This window comes from Agelaius tricolor, unplaced genomic scaffold (assembly GCF_023055355.1).
Source record: "Agelaius tricolor isolate 1412-34295 unplaced genomic scaffold, bAgeTri1.0.p SCAF_5, whole genome shotgun sequence".
NCBI lineage: Eukaryota > Metazoa > Chordata > Aves > Passeriformes > Icteridae > Agelaius > Agelaius tricolor.
Window position 1 is genome coordinate 31,284,930 of NW_027269265.1, and position 19,930 is coordinate 31,304,859.

Here is a 19,930-nt window from a genome sequence, read left to right on the forward strand (position 1 = left end):
TTTTCAAGTTTTATTTTATTACTTTCTATAATTATAAAAAAACCCACGACTTGTTTTGCATAAGACCACAGAGCAGATTTGCCATACAAATAGGAGCTTCACCTCTTGTTGTCTTCCCTCTCATGATTGAAGATAACTGAATGGATGCCCATTTCCCTATATAAAAACCAATTTAGGATGTGGTAGTTTGAAGTTTACTATAAGGTAAATAGCAAGACTTTAGGGTGCTACAGTACTGCCTGTGCAATAGCAGGCAGCATTAGCAGACACAACAGAAGCCTTGCTTAAACTTGGCTACTGTGCTGTGAAATCTTCAAAATTACCATTCTTAACAAAAGTGAGAGAATATGATAGTAAATAACGGTGCTTTGTAATACTTGGAACAGTGAGTAACAACACAGTGTTTTTACTGTGTCAGCCACTAAAATACCCAACAAATAATCTGCAAATACCTAGCTTCCCAAGTTTTCCCAGGCACCATTCCAAGGCTCAGAGAAGGTAAAGCTGGTCTAAGACACTGGTACTAGGTTAATGCTGCAGAAGGGTCTCAGATAACAGTCAAGGAAGATGAGTATAGGTTGTATAGATTTCTCTGAGATACAAAATCAGAGGTGGCATGAAATGCAAGTTTAATATTTTTCTGTTATAAATATTAAACCAAAATCTTACAATTTATATAAAATCTTTACAATCTGTACACTTCTTCAATCTTTTCAGACAGCATTTCAAGTTGCCATAGAGATCAGTTACAACAAAATAACAGATGCTGCTAGAACAAAAACGTATTTCCAAAACATATATGAGCTAATCTAAAAGCAATTGTATTTAACCTCAATATGAACAGTAGCCCTGCCTTGTTAATTATCATACTCCTCAATCTGTGTACTTTTAAATCTTTAAACAATCAGAATTCACGCTTAAATGAATGGGGAATGGTGCTTGTTCTTTCTGCCTTCTTGTAAGCACATCTGGACCTAGAGAAGGAAGAGGTGTTTCCATTTGACTTGGCCATGAGATAAATTTCAGTATCACTGTTTGATAACTTCTAAACAGCACTTCTAATTGTGTCTCTTTTTCCTAACATAAAGCAGCTTGAAGATTAACACAAAGGCACGTGATTTTTTTCTGGGTAGCACTGTCAGTTTTAACAGTTTCCCTGCAGTCAGGTTCCACTGTTAAGGTGGGGTGGGAGGAGATAGGGGCTTTGGGCAAACAGAGAACCTGAAGGTACTTAGAGAGCTCTGAAGTTATCCAGGTATCAACTGACTTCTTTGAAGCAGGAAGTTTCCAGCACACATGAAGCACTGCACACTTGTTCTGTAAGACATTCCTGCAAACAGAGCCCTTTTAAATCTTTCAAATTGAACAAGCAAACTTCACAGAGAAACATTAAGTTAGGACTTAGAACTTTACAAATCTGTGGTCATAACTCAGTTTGGAGTATTAAGTAGCTAGTTACACAGTAGCCTTTGGGCCAGCTGCTGATATTAGGGAATTTTCCTTTTAACTATGAGGTTTTGTTCATGATCTCCAAATTCCATCATAGACAAAGTATATACACAAATTCTATTCAAATCCAGAGTTTAGACCACCAGTGAGCACTTACCTTGGCTGTACAATAAGATCTATGAGTCTTAGCTGCTCCTCTGGCGTATTTTTTAAATAAGTGAAAATATATTCAACTTTTATCTTGTTTAATAGTTGTAGAAACAGACTTTTATTTGTTAAATGTCTATTAGAAATACACCTTGCTGTAGTTCCCTGAATAGAGGACAAAATCAAGAAGCTCACAGAAAATGAGTAAACCAAGTTTGCAGACATGACCTGACAGCCATTCTGATTGCTTCACTGACCAAAGTGCAATTCCATGTTACTTGTCAATAATTCAGGCTTAGTGTATGAGTTGAAAAAAGCTGCACAGCCTTCAGAGCTGTTTTTTTCCTATGCATTTCAGTTATTTACAGTAATGTTACAGAAAATCTACTACTACTACTCTTTCCCTCCATTTGTTTTTACTTGTACATGGAGTTGCAAGCACAATCCAATTTCCAAACTATTTTGAATCACTAAACTGGCAAATACTTTCAAATTAACTTTATAAATAAAGCATTCATATACTTGATAATGACTGTAATTTGTAGATGGAATGTATATTTATGCCACTTTGAACACAAAGCACAGATGCTATTGTCATTGACTAAATTTCAATCTATAATGGAACTGGAAACTCAGAAGTGTTGAGCATTAAGTGGACTTTGTTTATGATGTTTGTATGTGTGATGACAAATATACAACTCTAAGCATACAGATCCTCTTGGAATGCAAATGGAATTTTCAAATCAGCTATTTTGACAGGTAGATTTATCAGTAACTTGAAAGACGTTTTATTTTCTCTTAAAAATATATACACTTTGTGTCTTTAAGTTACCTCCCTCACACCTTTTACTATACAAAATTTACAGACATAGGAGCACACTCATCTTGACTCTTAATGTAAAGTGCATGTGAAATCCAGGAGAGAGAAAATGGAGAAATCTCGTTAGGAGCTCTGAAATACAGTAGCTATTGCACAGGGATTGCTGTGAAGTTTCCCTCATAATATGGCTCTAAAGATTCTGCTCAACAATGGCATCTACTTTGATGTGAGAGAAATATAATCAACCTTGTCCCATATCTACTGTATGTGGACAACAAGTTACTCCTTAAGCCAAGTAAGGGGAATTAAATCTTCCAAGTCATGGCATGGAAGCAGTATTCAAAAAGTCTCTATAGTCTCACTTCTGTTACTTTAATAAAGGTAAGTGTTTGAGTAGCAGAACTTCTAAAGCTCTGAAAGATGTTTTAAAAAATTGTCAGTTTATCTTAAAGTGTATGGATCGATCAAATATCATTAGCTTAGCTACTTTAATTTTCTTGTTAATTTTTGAAATTAAATGTGACCGTTCACTTCATGTTTTTAATTGGTTTCAGCTCCAAGAAGGAATTGTTTTTCTTAATGTAGTTTTTTCTATAGTTTTACTTACTCAGCTTTATCACACATTTGTTTCTATAAAACTGAGTTTGGGCCAAATTTGAGGTGACTCAGTCTTATGAATATCTACTTTGTCAGAACATTTGTACAGTAAGGTGTGCTGCTGGCAGCCAAGTAAGTCACTGGGAAGTCAATATGGTCTTCAATATGAACAGAGACTTCAGCAACACTCTCACTCCTTTTAAAAGCAAACCCAGAAAATACTATTTTCATTGCACAGATAATGCTAAATTACTTTACAAGGTCAAAATTATTTTATATATTTGGAGTGCATGTTTAAAATGTTGTAAAGAGAAACATTTCTGCTTAATATCCTTCAGATTCTCTCTCCAGTTCACTTGGTAAGCAGCTTTATCAGAGCCCCTCTTTCAGTCTTACTTTCTTCCATTCCATGGGAGATTTTCCTCTCATCTGCTAGGAGCAGTCTCTGTGTTGTAGACTGTCAACTACATGGTTTCTTTTCTGGATTGTGAGAGACTCAATTGTTTTGTGTGCCTGTTCCAGCTGGATCTTTAAACCTTCATTGTCTGCCTTTAGAATATTCCTTTCCTAAACAAACAAGAAAAAAAAAAATAGAGAATTGTATTTTATAGTGCAATTGTTTGAGGACTGTCTGGTTGTATATTTAGGTTGACCGCCATAAAAATAAACTGGTGTAGCTCTCATCAGAACCAGTAACTTATCTGAATATTTCCACAGTCCCTGCTCTACCCTTTTGTATACTCTGACATCTTTCCACCAGCTGGTATCTGACTCATGTCCATAACCTGCACTTATCCACCCTCCACTGCACCTCTCATAACAACAGCAGTCTGGGGAAACAACAACACAGGTCACACTTTACCACTCTACTGCTGCAGAAACTGATGTAGCAGAAGCCATTCATTCATAACATCATCTGGTGTTTAGTGATTGAGGTCAGAAGGAGGGAGCAAGGGCAAGTGTAAATTACAGGGCTCACTTAAATGGGGCATTTTAAGGAATACATTTTTACAAGTTACATCCATGCTTCACATCCTTGTATTGAATATACTGTTGATTGAAAGGGAAGTGGTTTGTACTGGAAGATTGTCTTAATCTTGGTCTTAATAAACCACTCATCTTTGATAAAACATGAGTTCACTTTATCAGCACCAAGGGATATTTTGAAAGTCATAGTCATCATCCAAAGATTAGACTGTGGTCTGTGGTCATCACAGAATAAATATTGAGAAAAAAGTATGAAAACAAGTCTTTGTTCCTCATAATTATAGCTGGATCTATCCATTAGTTGCACCTTTGGAATTGCAACAGTCTCTTTAATCTGTCTGGAGAGGTGTTTGTACAAACCTAAACCTGGGCCAGATGTTTGAGGTTACACAGTGTTATGAACAGCTGTTGTGTCAGAACACTTTAGAGTAAGCTGAGACACAACGGGGCTGATGCAGGTGAAATTTAGCAAGAAGCATCCTGTCCACAGCAAAATATCTTGGTGGTCATTATACTTGCCAGTTGAACAAAAGCAGAGCTCCCTACCCTCTCAGCCCCATATATCCGGTCGTCTGGGGGAGCAGAGGCCACCAAAATCAGGAAGAAATTCAGAACTATGTTCCTCATTTTGTCCTGAGTGATTAAATTATGTTCACATTCTAGAACAGACAGGGATCAGTGTGAATGTCTTCAAAGCCCTATACTAACACTAAAATTTATCATTTAAAAAAAGCACTGCTGGAAGTTAAAGTGGCAAAGACTTTATGATGTCATTCATGGATTGTTCAACTGCAATTGGCAATCACTGGAGTGAAGTGACACCTTGCCACCCAGCCACTCCCCCACACATCAACCACTTGACCATACTGTTGTGTAAAACAGAATTTGTTCCATCATGTATGTACCTGCTCAAGTTCCTGGTATGAAGGTTTACAGCTGTGATGCTCCTCCTTCATTTTCTGGCTGGAGTCCTTGTTCTCCCATTTAACAAATGCCTTTCGGCGGCCGAGAATTGGGCTTGGAAACGTGGAGGATGCTGGAGCTGCCTGGAGATAAGGATTCTCTGGCATTCTGTGTTCTTTCTTCTCTCTCCGCTTACGAGACACGTCACCAGCCAGCAGTACAGGATCAGTCTGTGTACTTTTATGAATCACAGCTGGTTTCAGTCTCACTGAGATTTTCTGAGCTGAGGAACCCATGAGCATAATGGTTCGATCCTTGCTGTCTTCACTGTGCTCCACTACTTCTCCATTAGGAAAGGTGAATGATCCTTCTTCTTGTCCTTTAAAATATATATGGTAAATTAAGGCAAGCTTTTCTCCCAGAAAAGGAGAAACAGGAGGCATGGTAATTAAACATGGTTTTAATAAATAAAGCATTTACTCCTTTACATTCATTGCTCTCCAAAATAGATGTCATCAGAAGTTTATCAATGTTGTGTCCCTTGAAACAACTCTTAGCCCTGTCTCAGTAACACAAATATGGATCAGTAAGAAGAAAACAGGTGTGGCATCAAGGTCAGCTTGAGAAAAACTTTGATCTGGGTAAGAGATGGTTATTATGTAGTGCTGCAGTCATTTCAGACACAATCACAGAGATGCACATAGTGCCAAGAGAAATGGGCTGCACTGAGCTCTACATATATGCTAACAGGAAGTGTAAGGTGGGATCCAGCAGCATGAGTCTTAAATATAACACAAAAGATTGATAATCAAAGTGGCAGGAAGCAGATTTGAAGAACATTAAATACTGGCAAAGAACAGGAAAGAAATTCAAAGAAAGCAAATATGCAAAGAGTTGGAACATCAAAATCCAAATAAAAACAGAAGCAGCCTGGTGTTTTCAAGGACAACATTCCTCCTTTGGAAGCCTACACAGAAAATTTTATACAGTTTGTTTGATATAAGGAGAAAAGAACAGGGAAGTGTAGATTTTTCAGTTCCAATTCTGTGGAAGATGCACAGATGGATAGGAGTTAGAGATTCAGCTACTGAAGTGGAAAAAATAAAGACAATAATTAGCTGTTGCTTTTCCTAGCACACAGATACATAGGAAAACTGCCTTTATAAACTCCCCATTAAAATTTGAGTCAGAATTGTAACACTGCAGAAGTCAATGTTACAACCTGCTAAAAAGCAAGACTTGCTTGTCACAAGGTGAGAGAGTTAAGGAAGTCTGTTAACTCTTCATGTCACATGGCATCTAGTTCTCATGAGAGTCTGGCAGAAGATTTACCCCTTATTTGGTGGAATTTGTGCACCATACACTGTGTAGTGTGACAAGAGATCTCCCAGAAAGGGAGTCCATCCTTAGTCTACAGCAGGAATGGTGTTAATTGATACAAGCTAATGTACACCTGTTTCTAGTTTCTATGTAGACAGAACACTGCAGTTAACTCACAAAACCTAAAAGGATGCTGTACAACAGCTTTAAAAGAAAAAGGAGCAAAGAAAGGAAAGATTATCTACATATTTTGATCTTTTCTCACCATGGAATTGTTCTTTAACTCCTACTGGGCAGAGGCTTGAAGCAAGAGCAGATGTTGGGCTGCTGTCTGCAACTGAAGTTTTGGGTCTTCTTTTGCACTCTATCACAACCAGGTCTTTGCATTGCTTGTGACAGTTCATCCCACAGTCTGTAAACAAAATAATGTTTACATGATTCAGTGGCTCTGGTGTAGCATCTAAGCACTACTGCCCTCCTGGGAAGCAAGAAGCCTTCTTTGGTGTTCTCTACATGCATTACCTGTAACAACATACATCTGTAAAACAACAACCCTTTGCTATACATGCCTAAAACTCTTTTTCATTATGGAAGTACAAAATGGCACCATTCAGTCACATAAGGGCTCTGACTGTAGGAGCTGCAGAGAAAGCTGATACCTGTATGAGGAAGAAAACTGCAAAATAGATGTTAGGAATGTGCTGCACAATATTCACAGAGTGGTGATGTTTGTGTCCAAGGGTCTGTTCCCAAACCCTCTGAATTCAGTCATGCCTTGCAAAGCATTAGAGCTGTCAGTCACAAGTCCCTTCATCTCTGCATTTCTTGTATCTGTCATACTATTCTTGAATCAGTCCTGTCCTCCCTGGGAGGTCAGATTAAATGGGTCTGTAGAGATATAGCCATGGATCTCAGGATGATCACAGGTTTTTGTCATTCCCTATCAATTATGGATTAAAATTAACAAAGTATAAAGTACTTTACCTTTGCATCTGTATCCTTGTTTAATGACTCCCCATAGCTGAAATTCAAACAAACAAAAAGCCTACATATTAATATATTTCTCTGCATGTTTGATACGCCCAGATAAAAAACACACTAAAAGCTCCACTCTTTTCTAAGATCTGAGCACTTGCAGAATATCTTCTTTTTCTGCACTTCTAATCATAATGTCAAAATAGAACTATTTACCCCTTTACCATAAGGTAAACAGAGTATTTTGTGTGTCTCAATGACAAACAAAATATCTTGAGCTAATCTACTGAATACATCAGCAGATGTGGCAGTTCCTCAAGAAGCTGTGGAGCTGGTGTAGATGGAGAATTCTTCTGTCTCAGCACCCTTGTCTGATCTCAGCTGAATAGAAGATTGGTAGGACAGTCAGTTGTATGAAACCTTCCGTGCTACAGGCAGAGGCATGTCATGTCTGTATCAGGACATGAATTCTAGCAGCCCCAAGGCGTGGAAGGCTTTGCATTTGGAAATCTTGCCTGAGACTGTTTTTGGTGACATAACCAAACCCCACAAAATATGAACCATGTTTAAACATACTGGCACTGCCAAGAGGGGAGAAAAGGGTACCTTAAACATCTACAGAGGCAGAAGTCTGGTGTTCACTGATGTTTTATAAAGATCCATTTCTGTATATGACACAAGGCAATTATGAGATAAAAAGGCATAATTCCAAAGAAAGTTAACATGATTTACTAAAAAGTAAGCTTACAAATCCAGCACAGTTGTCGCAGAAAGTGGGCCTTAAGTAAGTGGTCTCTTGGAAGTTGTGAGCAAAGCCAAGTCCTAATTTGGAATAGATTGAGCTAGCCCTCATAAAGTAAGCTGTTATTTCATCCCTGCTAATCAGACCTTCCCTGGAAACAAACAAGAAAAGTTGTTTGTGAGACATAGATTTGTCAAACGCATAAAGAGAATTAAACATCTTTTTCCTTCACATTTTATAATAGCAATAGTTTAATGCACAAAAAGCTAAAGTGATCTCAGTAATCTTTCCAACTGCTTCCAAAGTATACAGAAGCTGATCTACACATTTAAACTGCAGACTGACAGGATAAATGAAATATCTGCACCTGTGATGCAACCTCAAAACTACTTCATAGTAAACCTCTGAATAATCACTACTGTATTTTCCCATGCTCTAATATGTTAAGAAAAATGTTCCTGATGTTATCAAAATATACATTTGCCAATTCTCTATTTTTAAGGGCAGCTTTATCATAGGAAAATTCTTTAGCAGTATTTAGTGGATATAATTTGAAAAATGTTTCTTTTTCTATTGTCTGTTTTCCCTTCTAAATGAGCTTGGATACCACTGCTGTAAGGCCAATGAAGATGTCATTCACAACATGTTTAGAAGATGCTTTTGTCATTTATGTTTTCACTTCTGTCTGTGCTTGAAGAGGATGCTTTCAACACCCTAATGATAAAGTACAACTTAAACACAAAACCCCCTAAGTCTCTCCCAAAACAGATGCTACAAAGCTGATAAGCAGGCACTCACCAGTCCTTAGCCATTACACAAAACGAAAATGGGAAACTGGCAGCAATCTTTTCAAATTCTTCCTGGGAAATGTATCCGTCCTGATCATGGTCATAATTCTTGAAGACAGACTGTGCAAGGTAAGAGCATAATAGTTTATAATGAGGATGGTCTCAAATACCACTTTAGAAAGCCTCAATTAGTGGTCTCCATTGTGGTTTCTGTAGCCAAATGAGTGTAGCTGCCTAGCTTATTTCATTGGGACAGGGTTATAAGAAAATCAGTTGTAGGACAGAATTGTCACGCAGATAACTGTTTCCATTTGTGGAATGTATTACTGTTTGTCACTGCTGCAAGGCAAGGTGCACACCCAGAATAAATTTAGAAATATATTCGAAAACAGTGTGTATCAAAGGATGCCTCACAATATTAGAAGTGCTTAGAAAAGAAAGCAATGAAGCAGGTAAGCAAAGACAAACTCTTTACATCTCTAACTCTATCAGTTTTGGAATCAAGAACCTTAGTTGTTTCCCATAAAGCAGGGGATCCAAAAGGAAAAGAAAAAGTAATTGCTGCCTGTAACAAAGCCACTGAGAGGCCTCTGCATCAGTAACATGATGTTGGAGGCCCTGGTAGAAATGGACTCCCTGGCTTCCTGAAAGAGTGCCTCTGCAAGTACACAAACCAGCATTCACACCTCCTGCTGGCCCTTTACCCCCTGAAGGAATTTCCATCCCTGCCTCATGTCTGCTGCTGCTATTTACAGGTAGGCAGAAGTATCTGTTTGTGAGGACAGAAGGCCCATCCCCGTATTTTCTCATACCTTGAGATTAAGGTTTATAATAGTATGAAGTACACTGGCCAACCTTACTTACATCTACCATCCTCTGAACGTGTTTGCTGATGGTTTTTGGATCAGGTTTTGGGGCCACTCCTGAAGCCCAGTCTGCAACTACTGGTGGTTTGGAAGGTGTCATAGGCTTAAAAAAATTGAAAGGAACTTCATTATTACCACATGGAAAGATTTTCAGTATTACACTTTTTCCATTTGTGTCAGTGGACTATGTGACACAAGACTGCAGAAATGACCTGCTGGACCCAACATCATTCTTTTGATAATTACATGGTGCTTAAGCTCTTCCTTGAACTGTTCAAAAGAGCAGTCATTCCTTAAATTGTCACAGTTCACTGACAGCCCTGTAAAATCACCATCTTTTCCGTATTAATAAAACAGGAACAAAACTACCACATAACGCTCATGGGTTTCATCATTTGAATCATATAAGATTCTCCATTTGAATAAAACAGTATCAACTGCCAAGATTAAGACTGATGTCATGTCTCTACACAGCAACTTCATTTGTCTTTGTGTTCATATTATAAAACCTTATATGGTGTCAACTCTGCCATATATTCCAACTTAAACTTCATCATCAACCAAACAATTTGTGCTTTAATAGATTTCACTCGGTCTACAAAGCTAAAATGTTTTCAATTTAGCATATAGTAAAATAAAATACTAAATTGAATGCAAGAGATAAAATTTTCTTTTAAAAAATCCTGGTTTTAAATTACAATCACTCATAAAAGCCCTACTTTTGTTAAGAATCTGTAAAGGCCCTTACAGCAGCTCGGTGACTTCGTGGCTCTCGTGCATATGAAAGTTCATAAATTTCATCTTCTGTGTAGTAAAGATCAAGGGACAGCTGAAAACAAACACATTAGTTTAATCCCAGAACAGTCACTATTACTTTATAAACTTGCTGCTGGAGTGCACTCATATTTTTTGGTGATTTTTTTAATGTAGATTACATTGAGAAAAAAATGAACTTGAGCTGCACAGGTGTTCACAGTGATTTGAAATGTGTCCAATTCTACATTACAGACTGTTATTGCCATTATCTGGAAATCTCTAACATGGAGTATTGGGAGTTCAGAAGCTCCTGCATTGAAATGAAGTATTTCTTCTCATTTATATCCTATAATATATACCTGCATGAAATTATGACCAAAGTTCTACATAATTGTAGTAGCTGATTTTATAAAACATTTTTTAGAATAAAAAAATACTTAGAATAATTTCAAACAAAACATTTAAAACAAACAGCAGGAAGAAGTAAGAAGTTCACCACTTCACATAGCTGTTTTTCAGGCTCTGGGCATGTGTGCTTAATGTCACACAAGGGTGCTCCCAGACAGAACAAATAACCTCAGGCACATAAGCATTTTTATCTATTAGCTTTTTCCTGAAACAGGGCTTGTAACCAGAAAGTGGAAGTGGACTATCTGGTTTTTCCAAGGTAAGATACTTGTTAAGGCCAAACAAAACTGAGAAACAAGAAAGGAAGATTTACTCTTTTAATAGAAGGTAGCATTTTAGCTTACTAGGAGAAGCCAAAACTATAGTTTTAACAATGACCTAGGTAGTACAAATTTTTCAGTAGCATGACACTGACTAGATATGACTGGGAGTGAAATACATTAGCTATATGTGACTACTGTTTATGTCAGACAGTTTCTTAAGCACCAGAAAAAACTTGGCTAGAAATGCCAAGTATCTGGAGGGACTGAACTTTTGTGTGATTTTGTTTTCAACACAAGGAATCTTCCTTACTGACAGTACAGAGAGTAATACAGTGAAGCAGAAATAAACATTTCCTTCCCTTATAGAAATAATTTGAAGCATACTGCTGAACTGGTACCTCTACCCTTGCTGCCACATAAATCATCACCAATTTCTTCTCTTCTATTCCTGAGCATTTCCCCTCTGGGGAAAAAATATTACAATCTTATGTATTCAATTAATTTATTCAATTAATTAAGTAATGGGATTCTCTATTTAGTTATTTGATAGGTATATGACAATTTTAATTGGATGTATTTATCTCATCTAACACACTTACTGTAAGCAAGTGAACAAGGTCCATATTAGCCTCCAGGGGAAGTGGCATTTCCTGGAGTTGTATCAGCTCATCTATGTGGTTATACAGAGAATATAGTTTGTACACATTAATCTTTTTGTCCTCCAAGTAGTCTGGCATGCCCTCATAAAGGGATATCAAGTCTTTCAGGTGGACCCCGAGGATTGGGATCTTAAAGTTACTGCACTCATTATAGGCACGTCGGTAACTATCATAATTTCTGTAAGACGAAAGCAATTCTGTCATTTCATTAAACACCTAAAAATAAAAAGAAAACCAAAGAATCAGCGCTTGTTATTGTTTCTATTTTTGTCATACAGCCAAGAACTTCCTATGTTATTGTTAAGAAATTTACTCTTGAAAAAAGTTTTAAAACTTTGAATGAAATCTAGGTATTCTAGATTTCCTATTCCCATAAATTAGGTACTAAATATGTACCTAATCTATAATGCTGGTCTCTTCTTACAGTCCCCATTTAGTCAAATGAAAAGAGATGATTTTCTCAAATCAGGGGGATCTGAATGCAGGCAATGTGTAAGCACAGCACAAGCTCTCTGACATTCATAAGAGCAGCCACTTGACATTCAAATCTGGAATGCATTCTCTGACTTTCAGGACACCAGCTGGAATTGCTGGAGAGGTCGTGGCAGTGAAACCCTGTGCTGTGCCATGATCCCATCATGGTGTGATCAGAATGGTTCAAGGTGTTACATCTGTCTTTTTAAGAAAATTTTTTCCATGTAAATGAATTAGAAACAGAATCTTGGGTTTTTTATAAGGCCAAATTAATCTTCAGTCTAGCAGTATAAATATTTCCCTTGTTTAAAATTATACAGGTACAAAATTGACTCATTAACATAATAAAATCAATGGACTAATGTCTTCTCTGGGAAATTCCTGTCAAAGTTCTCCATTTGTAACCTTTGCAAACTGTTTGACGTAGTTAAACCTCGAAGTGTGAGGTTTACAAGTCACTAATTACCAGACTTTTATTACCTGTTTTCTATTAGCACCTGTATACAATTTCTTGAAACAAAAAGTTATTCAAATGATGTGCACACATGCAGACCTTAAAATGACAAAATTTGAAAAATATGTTTCTAAAATAAGCTTTCTAACTGATTTTATAGATTCTGATAGCTGTAAACATTTCCACTGGGAGGTTACACTTCAGGTCCAGGTAGACACTGTTTATTTAGGCTGATCATACTGTGATCAAAACAGGCTCATTAGATACCTTCATGGACTCTTTCAGGCCCCAAAAGAAGAAAGTATCTTATTTTCTTAAGAAGTCTCTTAAGAAGCCACATGAATGCTTAAGAAGCATTGTTAAAAAATATGCCTTCCTTCCCTTTTTAATAGCTTTCAATGGTATTTCACAAGAATTTAACTGGAAATTAAAACAGATTCCTAACAGTCCACCATACTATGTGTGCGTTAGGGCTAAATTTGTTCAAGTCTAAATTAAATAAAACCTGTCAAATGGAAAGATCAGATGAACAAAATCAGTCCTTTCACTCAAAGTGAGAGCTCTGTGCTAGCATTTTACAGATTAAGGATGATCAATGTTACTACAGAAGACAATAGTTTGGTTTTCAAGTGTTCTATGATCCAATTCTTTGTTTTCATATTTGAATATTATTTTGTACTACTGCATGTAAATGAAAGTGCAGCTCATGACATCCGAGGCTAAAGGAGAAACTTCAGAAAATCTACACAAGTCTTGAAGAAAGGCAGGGTTGCAAGAAGTGTAGGAGTAACTGGTGATGTAGAGATGAAATAATCAATCAATCAATAGAGATGAAATCAATCAATAATCAATAGAAACCCTTCAAAACCAAAGCAATTTTTGTTCTGTCTTTCCATCTTATCCAACAAAGGTTACTTTTAGTGTGTGCAGTGACAAAAAAAGTTAAAGGTTCTCTTATTTGTAAAACTTAGAAGCAATACCAACCTTAATTACATCATGAGGAACACATGAGCTTGTTTCCTTGAGCCTGGAAATGGAACTGTGACAGAGACCTCCTATCACTGCCATTAATGTGTTAAAATTCTGCAGCTGGTGGAGCTTCTGTGTTCACATAAAAAAAAAAAAAAGATCAGTATAAATTAAAGGTTCAGGTTGTTCAGTTTGCACATCCAAATTTTAATTTCCTCTGTTGTCTTCCTCCAAAGTCTTACAAGTTTATGCCATTTGACTTCATGTATTTTGGTGATGAGCTGTGATTTTACTAGGTGTAACATGAACTTACTCTACTGTTATTAAATCAAATATTAAATTTTCAGATACAGTAATTCTTCAAAGTACCTCCTCAGTACTTCCCCCTTTTCCCACAATCTACCACAAGTAGGAAACACTGCCTATGCCTATTATCTTTGTTATGACTGCAGTTGAATTAGTATGCAAAGAATACAAATAGGACCCTAGCTCTCTTTTTATCCAGAAAGGTGTTTCTGGTGGAATGCTTCTAATTACAGCCAAAGCCATCAGAGTCCCTCATGCTTTGGAAAGATTCACAGCCACAACTGGGATTCTCACATGCTGATTCAAAAGCAAGTCCAGTTTTACAGTGAAAATAATTTCTTCAGAATAAACATGAGAAAGTCCTGGTGCCATGACACTAATATCTGAACACTTGGTAAGACAGCACACACACAGAGAAATGCACATGTGGTGTGTATGAACCAGCAGAGCAGTGCCAGCATTCCCAGCTCACCCTACAGCAGTAGTATGGGAAGAGCAGAAAAAAGGGCTGCATCAGAGAAAGACGAAATAAAGAGCAAACATGCTAGATTTTAACTGACCTGTGCAACATGGATAAACTTGATGAACACTTCAGCCCGAAGCTGTGGTGTTGGTCTGCTGAGAACCATTAGCTGCACCCACTGAGAGATACCATTGCAAAGAGAAATTGATCTTTCCATTGTTGGGTTCTCTTTCACACAACTATTCACAATGTAGTTCTGATAATCTGAGAACTTAAACAAACAAAAGAAGCGTAAATGAAAATTAATGTAGTTTCATATGCCTCATGATCTGTGTGTGGACAGAGGTCTGCTTTGTAAATGAAATATACACCACATCTTTTACACCTGAACTATCCATAAAACTGAAATCTTTCCTTTGTAAAAGCTTTATTAACTTCAAAGCAGGGGCTTCCACTAATTGAATTAACTGAAAGCTTCTTTTTGCCCTATCTCAGAAGTCTTGGCTCTTATAAATCCCAGGATGAATAGAACTCGGACTTTCCTCCCAGCCTCAGTGGCTTCACAGATTCATTGACTTCTATTGGGAAGGTTAAACAGAACTTAAATTGTAACCTAATAAATCAGTAATAGTTTAAGGGAGTTCAGTGTTCAGTTCATGTATTCTGTAGCCGGGGCACACTTCTGAACTAAGCTGCACTAATACAAAAAGCAAGTTCAATGGGATTAATAGGAAACTGAGATAGGACTATTAAGAGTGAGGGATGCAGACTCCTTAATACTTTTGATACAACTTGTGAGATTCTCTTATTTAATCAAGACAATCTAAAATTGTTCAGTAGATACCTGTAACACACTTTTTTTAAGCCATTCTTACATTAAGATTAAGGAGAAGAAATAATTTGCTTTTATTAAACAGAATTTTTATTAATTCTGTTGTTTTATCCATTAACAAAAATACACAAGAATTTGAATAATCAGAAAACACGACACGGGATTTTTATATCCATTCTTTAATATGACCACTAATATCTTACCAAAAACACTCATAGCTATAAGAGATATACATTCCTTTCTGCAGGAATATGTGGAATAGCACTGATCTTTAAGCAAAGGTCAGGCTGTTGTTTGTTTCTTACACTCCCTCTCTCATCTTCTTGCAACTTTATTAATTTTTTCCACCCATTTAATAAGAACTACTAGCACTTTCAAAGCGGATGACAGCAGACACCTCTAGGTTTGTCCTTATTAAATTAAAAATGGAAGAAATATTAGTAATAAGTAGAGCTATCTCTGAGATTACATAGTACTTACATTACAATTATTCTTTGAATTTTGAACTCCAGCCAGGTTTAGCTGGATCTGGAAATTTAAGCAACTACTCTATACAGATAGATAATTTTTCAATATCTGACTACATAATTATGAACTTCATAGCAGTTTCAGTACAACTATGAATCAGTTTGTATTTTTTTCTCATCAGTAATCTCCTTCAGAAAAGTTTGGGTTTTTTCTTTAAATCCTGAAGAAATTAATCTCTAAAATGCTACTTGAAAGTTTTGAATTAATTGTGGTACACAAATAATTTGAAGTCAACTATAACAAGCTTGTTAGTGGCAGATACACTAAAGTAGTTTAGGTATTTAAATATTGCAAGAGTCTGTTATTGTGATGACTAACTTGAGAGCCTCAACAAGAATCCAGAATCCAGATTCTTACAAAAGACTGTGGCCTCCCTGTACTTTATGACTAGAGATTAAAATACTTTCCAAGCACCAGCATGCCTCCAGTCCTTACTCTGTCAGCACCACTCCTTGCATTTTAATTTGCTGTAAGATGGATGGTATCTCATGGAAGATTTTGCTCTATGCTGTGTATGTGATCAAATATTCCCTTCTGACTTTCAAATGCCCAGACCTTTAAATAGTTATTCCAGGGATTAATAACACAGCTGGTCATTTTCAATCTTTCTCCTGGTATATGATGCCACATTAGAACAACAAAAGGATTCTGCAGCTTAGCACATCATGAACATACTCTGCAAAGATTTAATTAATATAACTAATTATTAATTACATATAATTTTCTGACCCAAAGTCTTGTTATGCTCAATTTATACAAAAACATACGCAGGTACCCTGTATATAAAATGTATACATGCATGTAACTGTTGGAACTCCATGACACATCTGACACTCTGACTAAAATCATACTTGTTGTACTCATTAATTACCTTACATCTGCACAGAGGTTTTGAAAATGGTAAGTTATATAAGCTTTGCATATTATTACTGCCTACAGGCAGCAATCTGTGCATGACTTCAGTTCTACAGCTTTTTGAGTTTAACGCAAAACACAGAGTCACGTACTGTCAGCTCAAAACAAAGTACATGAAAACATGACTGTGAAATCTTCCATCATCTAGTGAGAGCCCCTTTTCTTGCATAGGTTCAGCTTCATATTGGAGTGGTACCAAAAAAAACCACTGAAACCAACTAAATAACAAGAAACAGCAAAAAAAAATCCCAAAAAAACAACCCACTAAAAAAATAACTTTGCTTTCAGTCTTATTTTCACACAGACTTTGCAACCCTCCTAGATTTTGGTCCCTAGCATTCACTTTTCCATGTGTAAACTGTATCAGGTTTGAAAAGAGGCAATGTTGTACCATACAGTGATGCAAGTGAAGCCAAGGTACATAGGGAAGTTTGCATCTTATCAGCTACACACATTACTGAGAAAAAATATCTTGGATAAATCCTTAAAAATTGTTTCTGTATATGAAAGCATAATAAAATATGTTTAACCTCCTTATATTAAAAATGGCATTTTCTGAAGTGCTTTCTTATCTCTGGTCTTTATTTTGTTATGCCCAATCAAAAAGGCAAGCAGAGTCCAGCACAGCCCATTAATCACTGCACAGGACTGCTGCACTGATCACTACAGCCACAGAAGGTTAGCATTCTAGGAGAATATTCCAAGTTTTCCTGTTCTTGTGTCCAGTGGCACCCCTTGTTCTAACAAAACGAGCTTCTTTGGAAGGTTTTCTCCTCTTCCTTCCAACTGATCTTGTCCCAGCTCTCCCACAGTTGAGATTCATTCCCTCACTCTCATATGGCTGTAGCAGAAGGGTACTTACTCAGAATGTAAGTTACACTGGCCACTTTCAATACTAGTAAAGTAAGAGTCTGCAAACAGACTCAGCATATCCAACATCTTGTATGGCAGAGTTAATCCTGTACTGTTACCTCTCTGCCATATTTCCTATGTCTTTCCCATATTTGCTTAATATAAATAAATAATTACATAAATAAGTAAAAATAACTTACTGATATTCTTCTGAAAGACTTAAACTCAAGATAGGTAAGGTGGTCTGACAGCTCCTCTGGCTCAAGGTGATCAAAAAGAAGTGAGACTTTCCGTTTCTTACTGGTGTTGGCCTTTACACGCTGTGTCAGCTTTCTAGACCAATCCCTAGAATTTCTTTTAAAACACAATTACTCCAAGTTATTTACTGAAGAGCAAAATTTTCCTCTTTCCCTAAGTCAGAGGTAACATTGTTTTCATGCCTTACTGCAGTAAAAACTGAATTATTTTAATTTCAAAACAGCAAACTCCTTTCATGCATTAGAGATTATATGACAAAATATTATTGTTAGTCTTTATTGTATTGATGTAGCACTTGAAGTACAATAGAACTGTCTTACTAAACAGCATGAGAGTCTATATAATTTCTGCAATCAGTTCTACATTTTCAGAATAGCTATCTGTAACTTTGTTTTCATTGAATACATTCAGAACTCCTCCATTTAATAATCCTTAGATTTCCTTCAGCAACCTCTATGAACTGTCTCCCTTTGCTATTGACCCATAGAGTAATAAAATGTATTTCAATTTGAAATGCTAAATATCCTCTTTCATAACCAGATCTAAAATGTATGCTAAATTCTGCTCTGCTTTAGCCTGTGCATTTTCAAAGTACAAACTGACACCTGTTTTGCCAGTTGTACTGTTCCACAGAACTATCTCACTCTCATGTAACAGGGAAACGTCTTCCCACAAAAGAACTATGTGATGTACAGCTCTATGATTTATTCTTGTCACAACAAGTATCTTGTAACCAAAATCATCTAAACAGTGTCAAAAGTCTGACAATGTAATAAACTATATCCTTACTTACCTTTGTTGTTAAAATACAAACACACTTTTTTACCTCATGTGTTACCCAATCAAATATTATTCTCCCTTTTTCAGTGATTTCAAGTGATCTCACAAAACCATTAGGCATCTATAAGTTTTCTAAGTTCCCTGGACAGGGTAAAACCTGGCTGTCATAGAGAATCAGCCCAAAGTCTACACTGCAGCTAAATTCAACCTAAGCCATTCTTGGAAGGCATTCTGTTCTACTACATAACGTATATTTCATCTGTAATGAAGTATAAACTCTTGTAAGGACAGCTAACATATGACGTATGAGAGGCATTATAATCAAATAAAGGAAATTCAGAGCAGAAGTTTGTTTTCTGAGTATATTGAGACTTTGACACTCACATTTGAGATGTGTCAATTAGACGACAATGTAACTCCTCACCATTAGCTCGAACCACTTCTTGAAATTCCTCCATAGCTGTGGATAGTTTAGAGTCCATTTTGAACGTAATCCAAAATTCTGTAATCCAATACCTATTAAAATTAAAACACACACACACCAAAAAAAAAAAAAAAAGGTTTTGATTTAGTTAGGCTGAAATTTAGTATGAGCCTGTATGGCTTGAAATGTTCCTTTGGTCAATTCAGGTCAGCTGTTCCAGCTGTGTCCTCTCCCAGCCTCAAGCTCACCCCCAGCCCACTTGTGGCAGGGAGGGAGGGATGTGAAACAGAAGGCATTGATGCTGTGCAATCACTCTTCAGCAAGACGTAAAATAATGCTGAGTTTTACTCACAGATTCAACACACAGCATCATAGAGGCTGCTATGAAGAAAATTAATTCCATCCCAGACAGACACAGTACCCAGCACTATACATGTAAAAACCTGTGCTTGTGGGAAAAATGGAAATGCACGTTCTTAGGGATGCACGTATGTATGAATTTGCCTGGGAGCAAAAATGTCACCAGATCTTGCACAGTACTAAAGCATGCTGACATAACCAATAATAATCTGCTCTGAGATAATAAAATCATCACAATTTAAAACAAATTCTTCTCCCCTGTTACTAAAAATTTCTGTAAAAAAGACATATCCTCAATCTATTAGAGCTGAATATTCTCCCTCTCTTCTGTTTTCTCTAAACTGAGATATCAAACTTTATTATACTTAATAGGCAAAAATTAGTGTTCCAGGACCACTGCAAGCAGAAGTACTAAGGAGAATTACCTACCAAATGCAATAGAGCTTTGCTTAGTATAAAAATATCTGCAATATCCCACTTAATTTTTAATAGACCTATATAATAATATTAGACACACTTCTATAATTTCCTGAGCTCTGTCAATTTTCACAGATGTTTAAGATACAGATTCATATAGACTCAGTTCAAAACTGTGACCTGAGAACTCCTGCACTGATTTAAGCAGATTTGCTAAA

The 19,930-nt window shown here is 36.6% G+C and overlaps 1 protein-coding gene across 3 annotated transcripts in view; it reads right to left on the reverse strand.

The window, feature by feature from the left end:
* Window positions 1–605: 605 nt before the first annotated feature.
* Window positions 606–19,930, reverse strand: part of RASGRP1 (RAS guanyl releasing protein 1) — a 37,862-nt gene continuing 18,537 nt past the window's right edge. For all 3 annotated transcript variants that reach the window (XM_071427022.1, XM_071427021.1, XM_071427023.1), the window contains exons 5-17: window positions 18,896–19,027; window positions 17,674–17,827; window positions 14,444–14,617; window positions 13,593–13,709; window positions 11,621–11,896; window positions 10,343–10,423; window positions 9,593–9,697; window positions 8,739–8,848; window positions 7,947–8,091; window positions 7,208–7,244; window positions 6,489–6,635; window positions 4,906–5,282; window positions 606–3,580 (exon numbers count right to left, since the gene is read on the reverse strand). In XM_071427022.1, coding sequence (XP_071283123.1) covers window positions 3,446–3,580; window positions 4,906–5,282; window positions 6,489–6,635; window positions 7,208–7,244; window positions 7,947–8,091; window positions 8,739–8,848; window positions 9,593–9,697; window positions 10,343–10,423; window positions 11,621–11,896; window positions 13,593–13,709; window positions 14,444–14,617; window positions 17,674–17,827; window positions 18,896–19,027 — 1,990 coding nt within the window. In that variant the 3' untranslated portion in view covers window positions 606–3,445. The remainder of the gene's footprint in view (window positions 3,581–4,905; window positions 5,283–6,488; window positions 6,636–7,207; window positions 7,245–7,946; window positions 8,092–8,738; window positions 8,849–9,592; window positions 9,698–10,342; window positions 10,424–11,620; window positions 11,897–13,592; window positions 13,710–14,443; window positions 14,618–17,673; window positions 17,828–18,895; window positions 19,028–19,930) is intronic.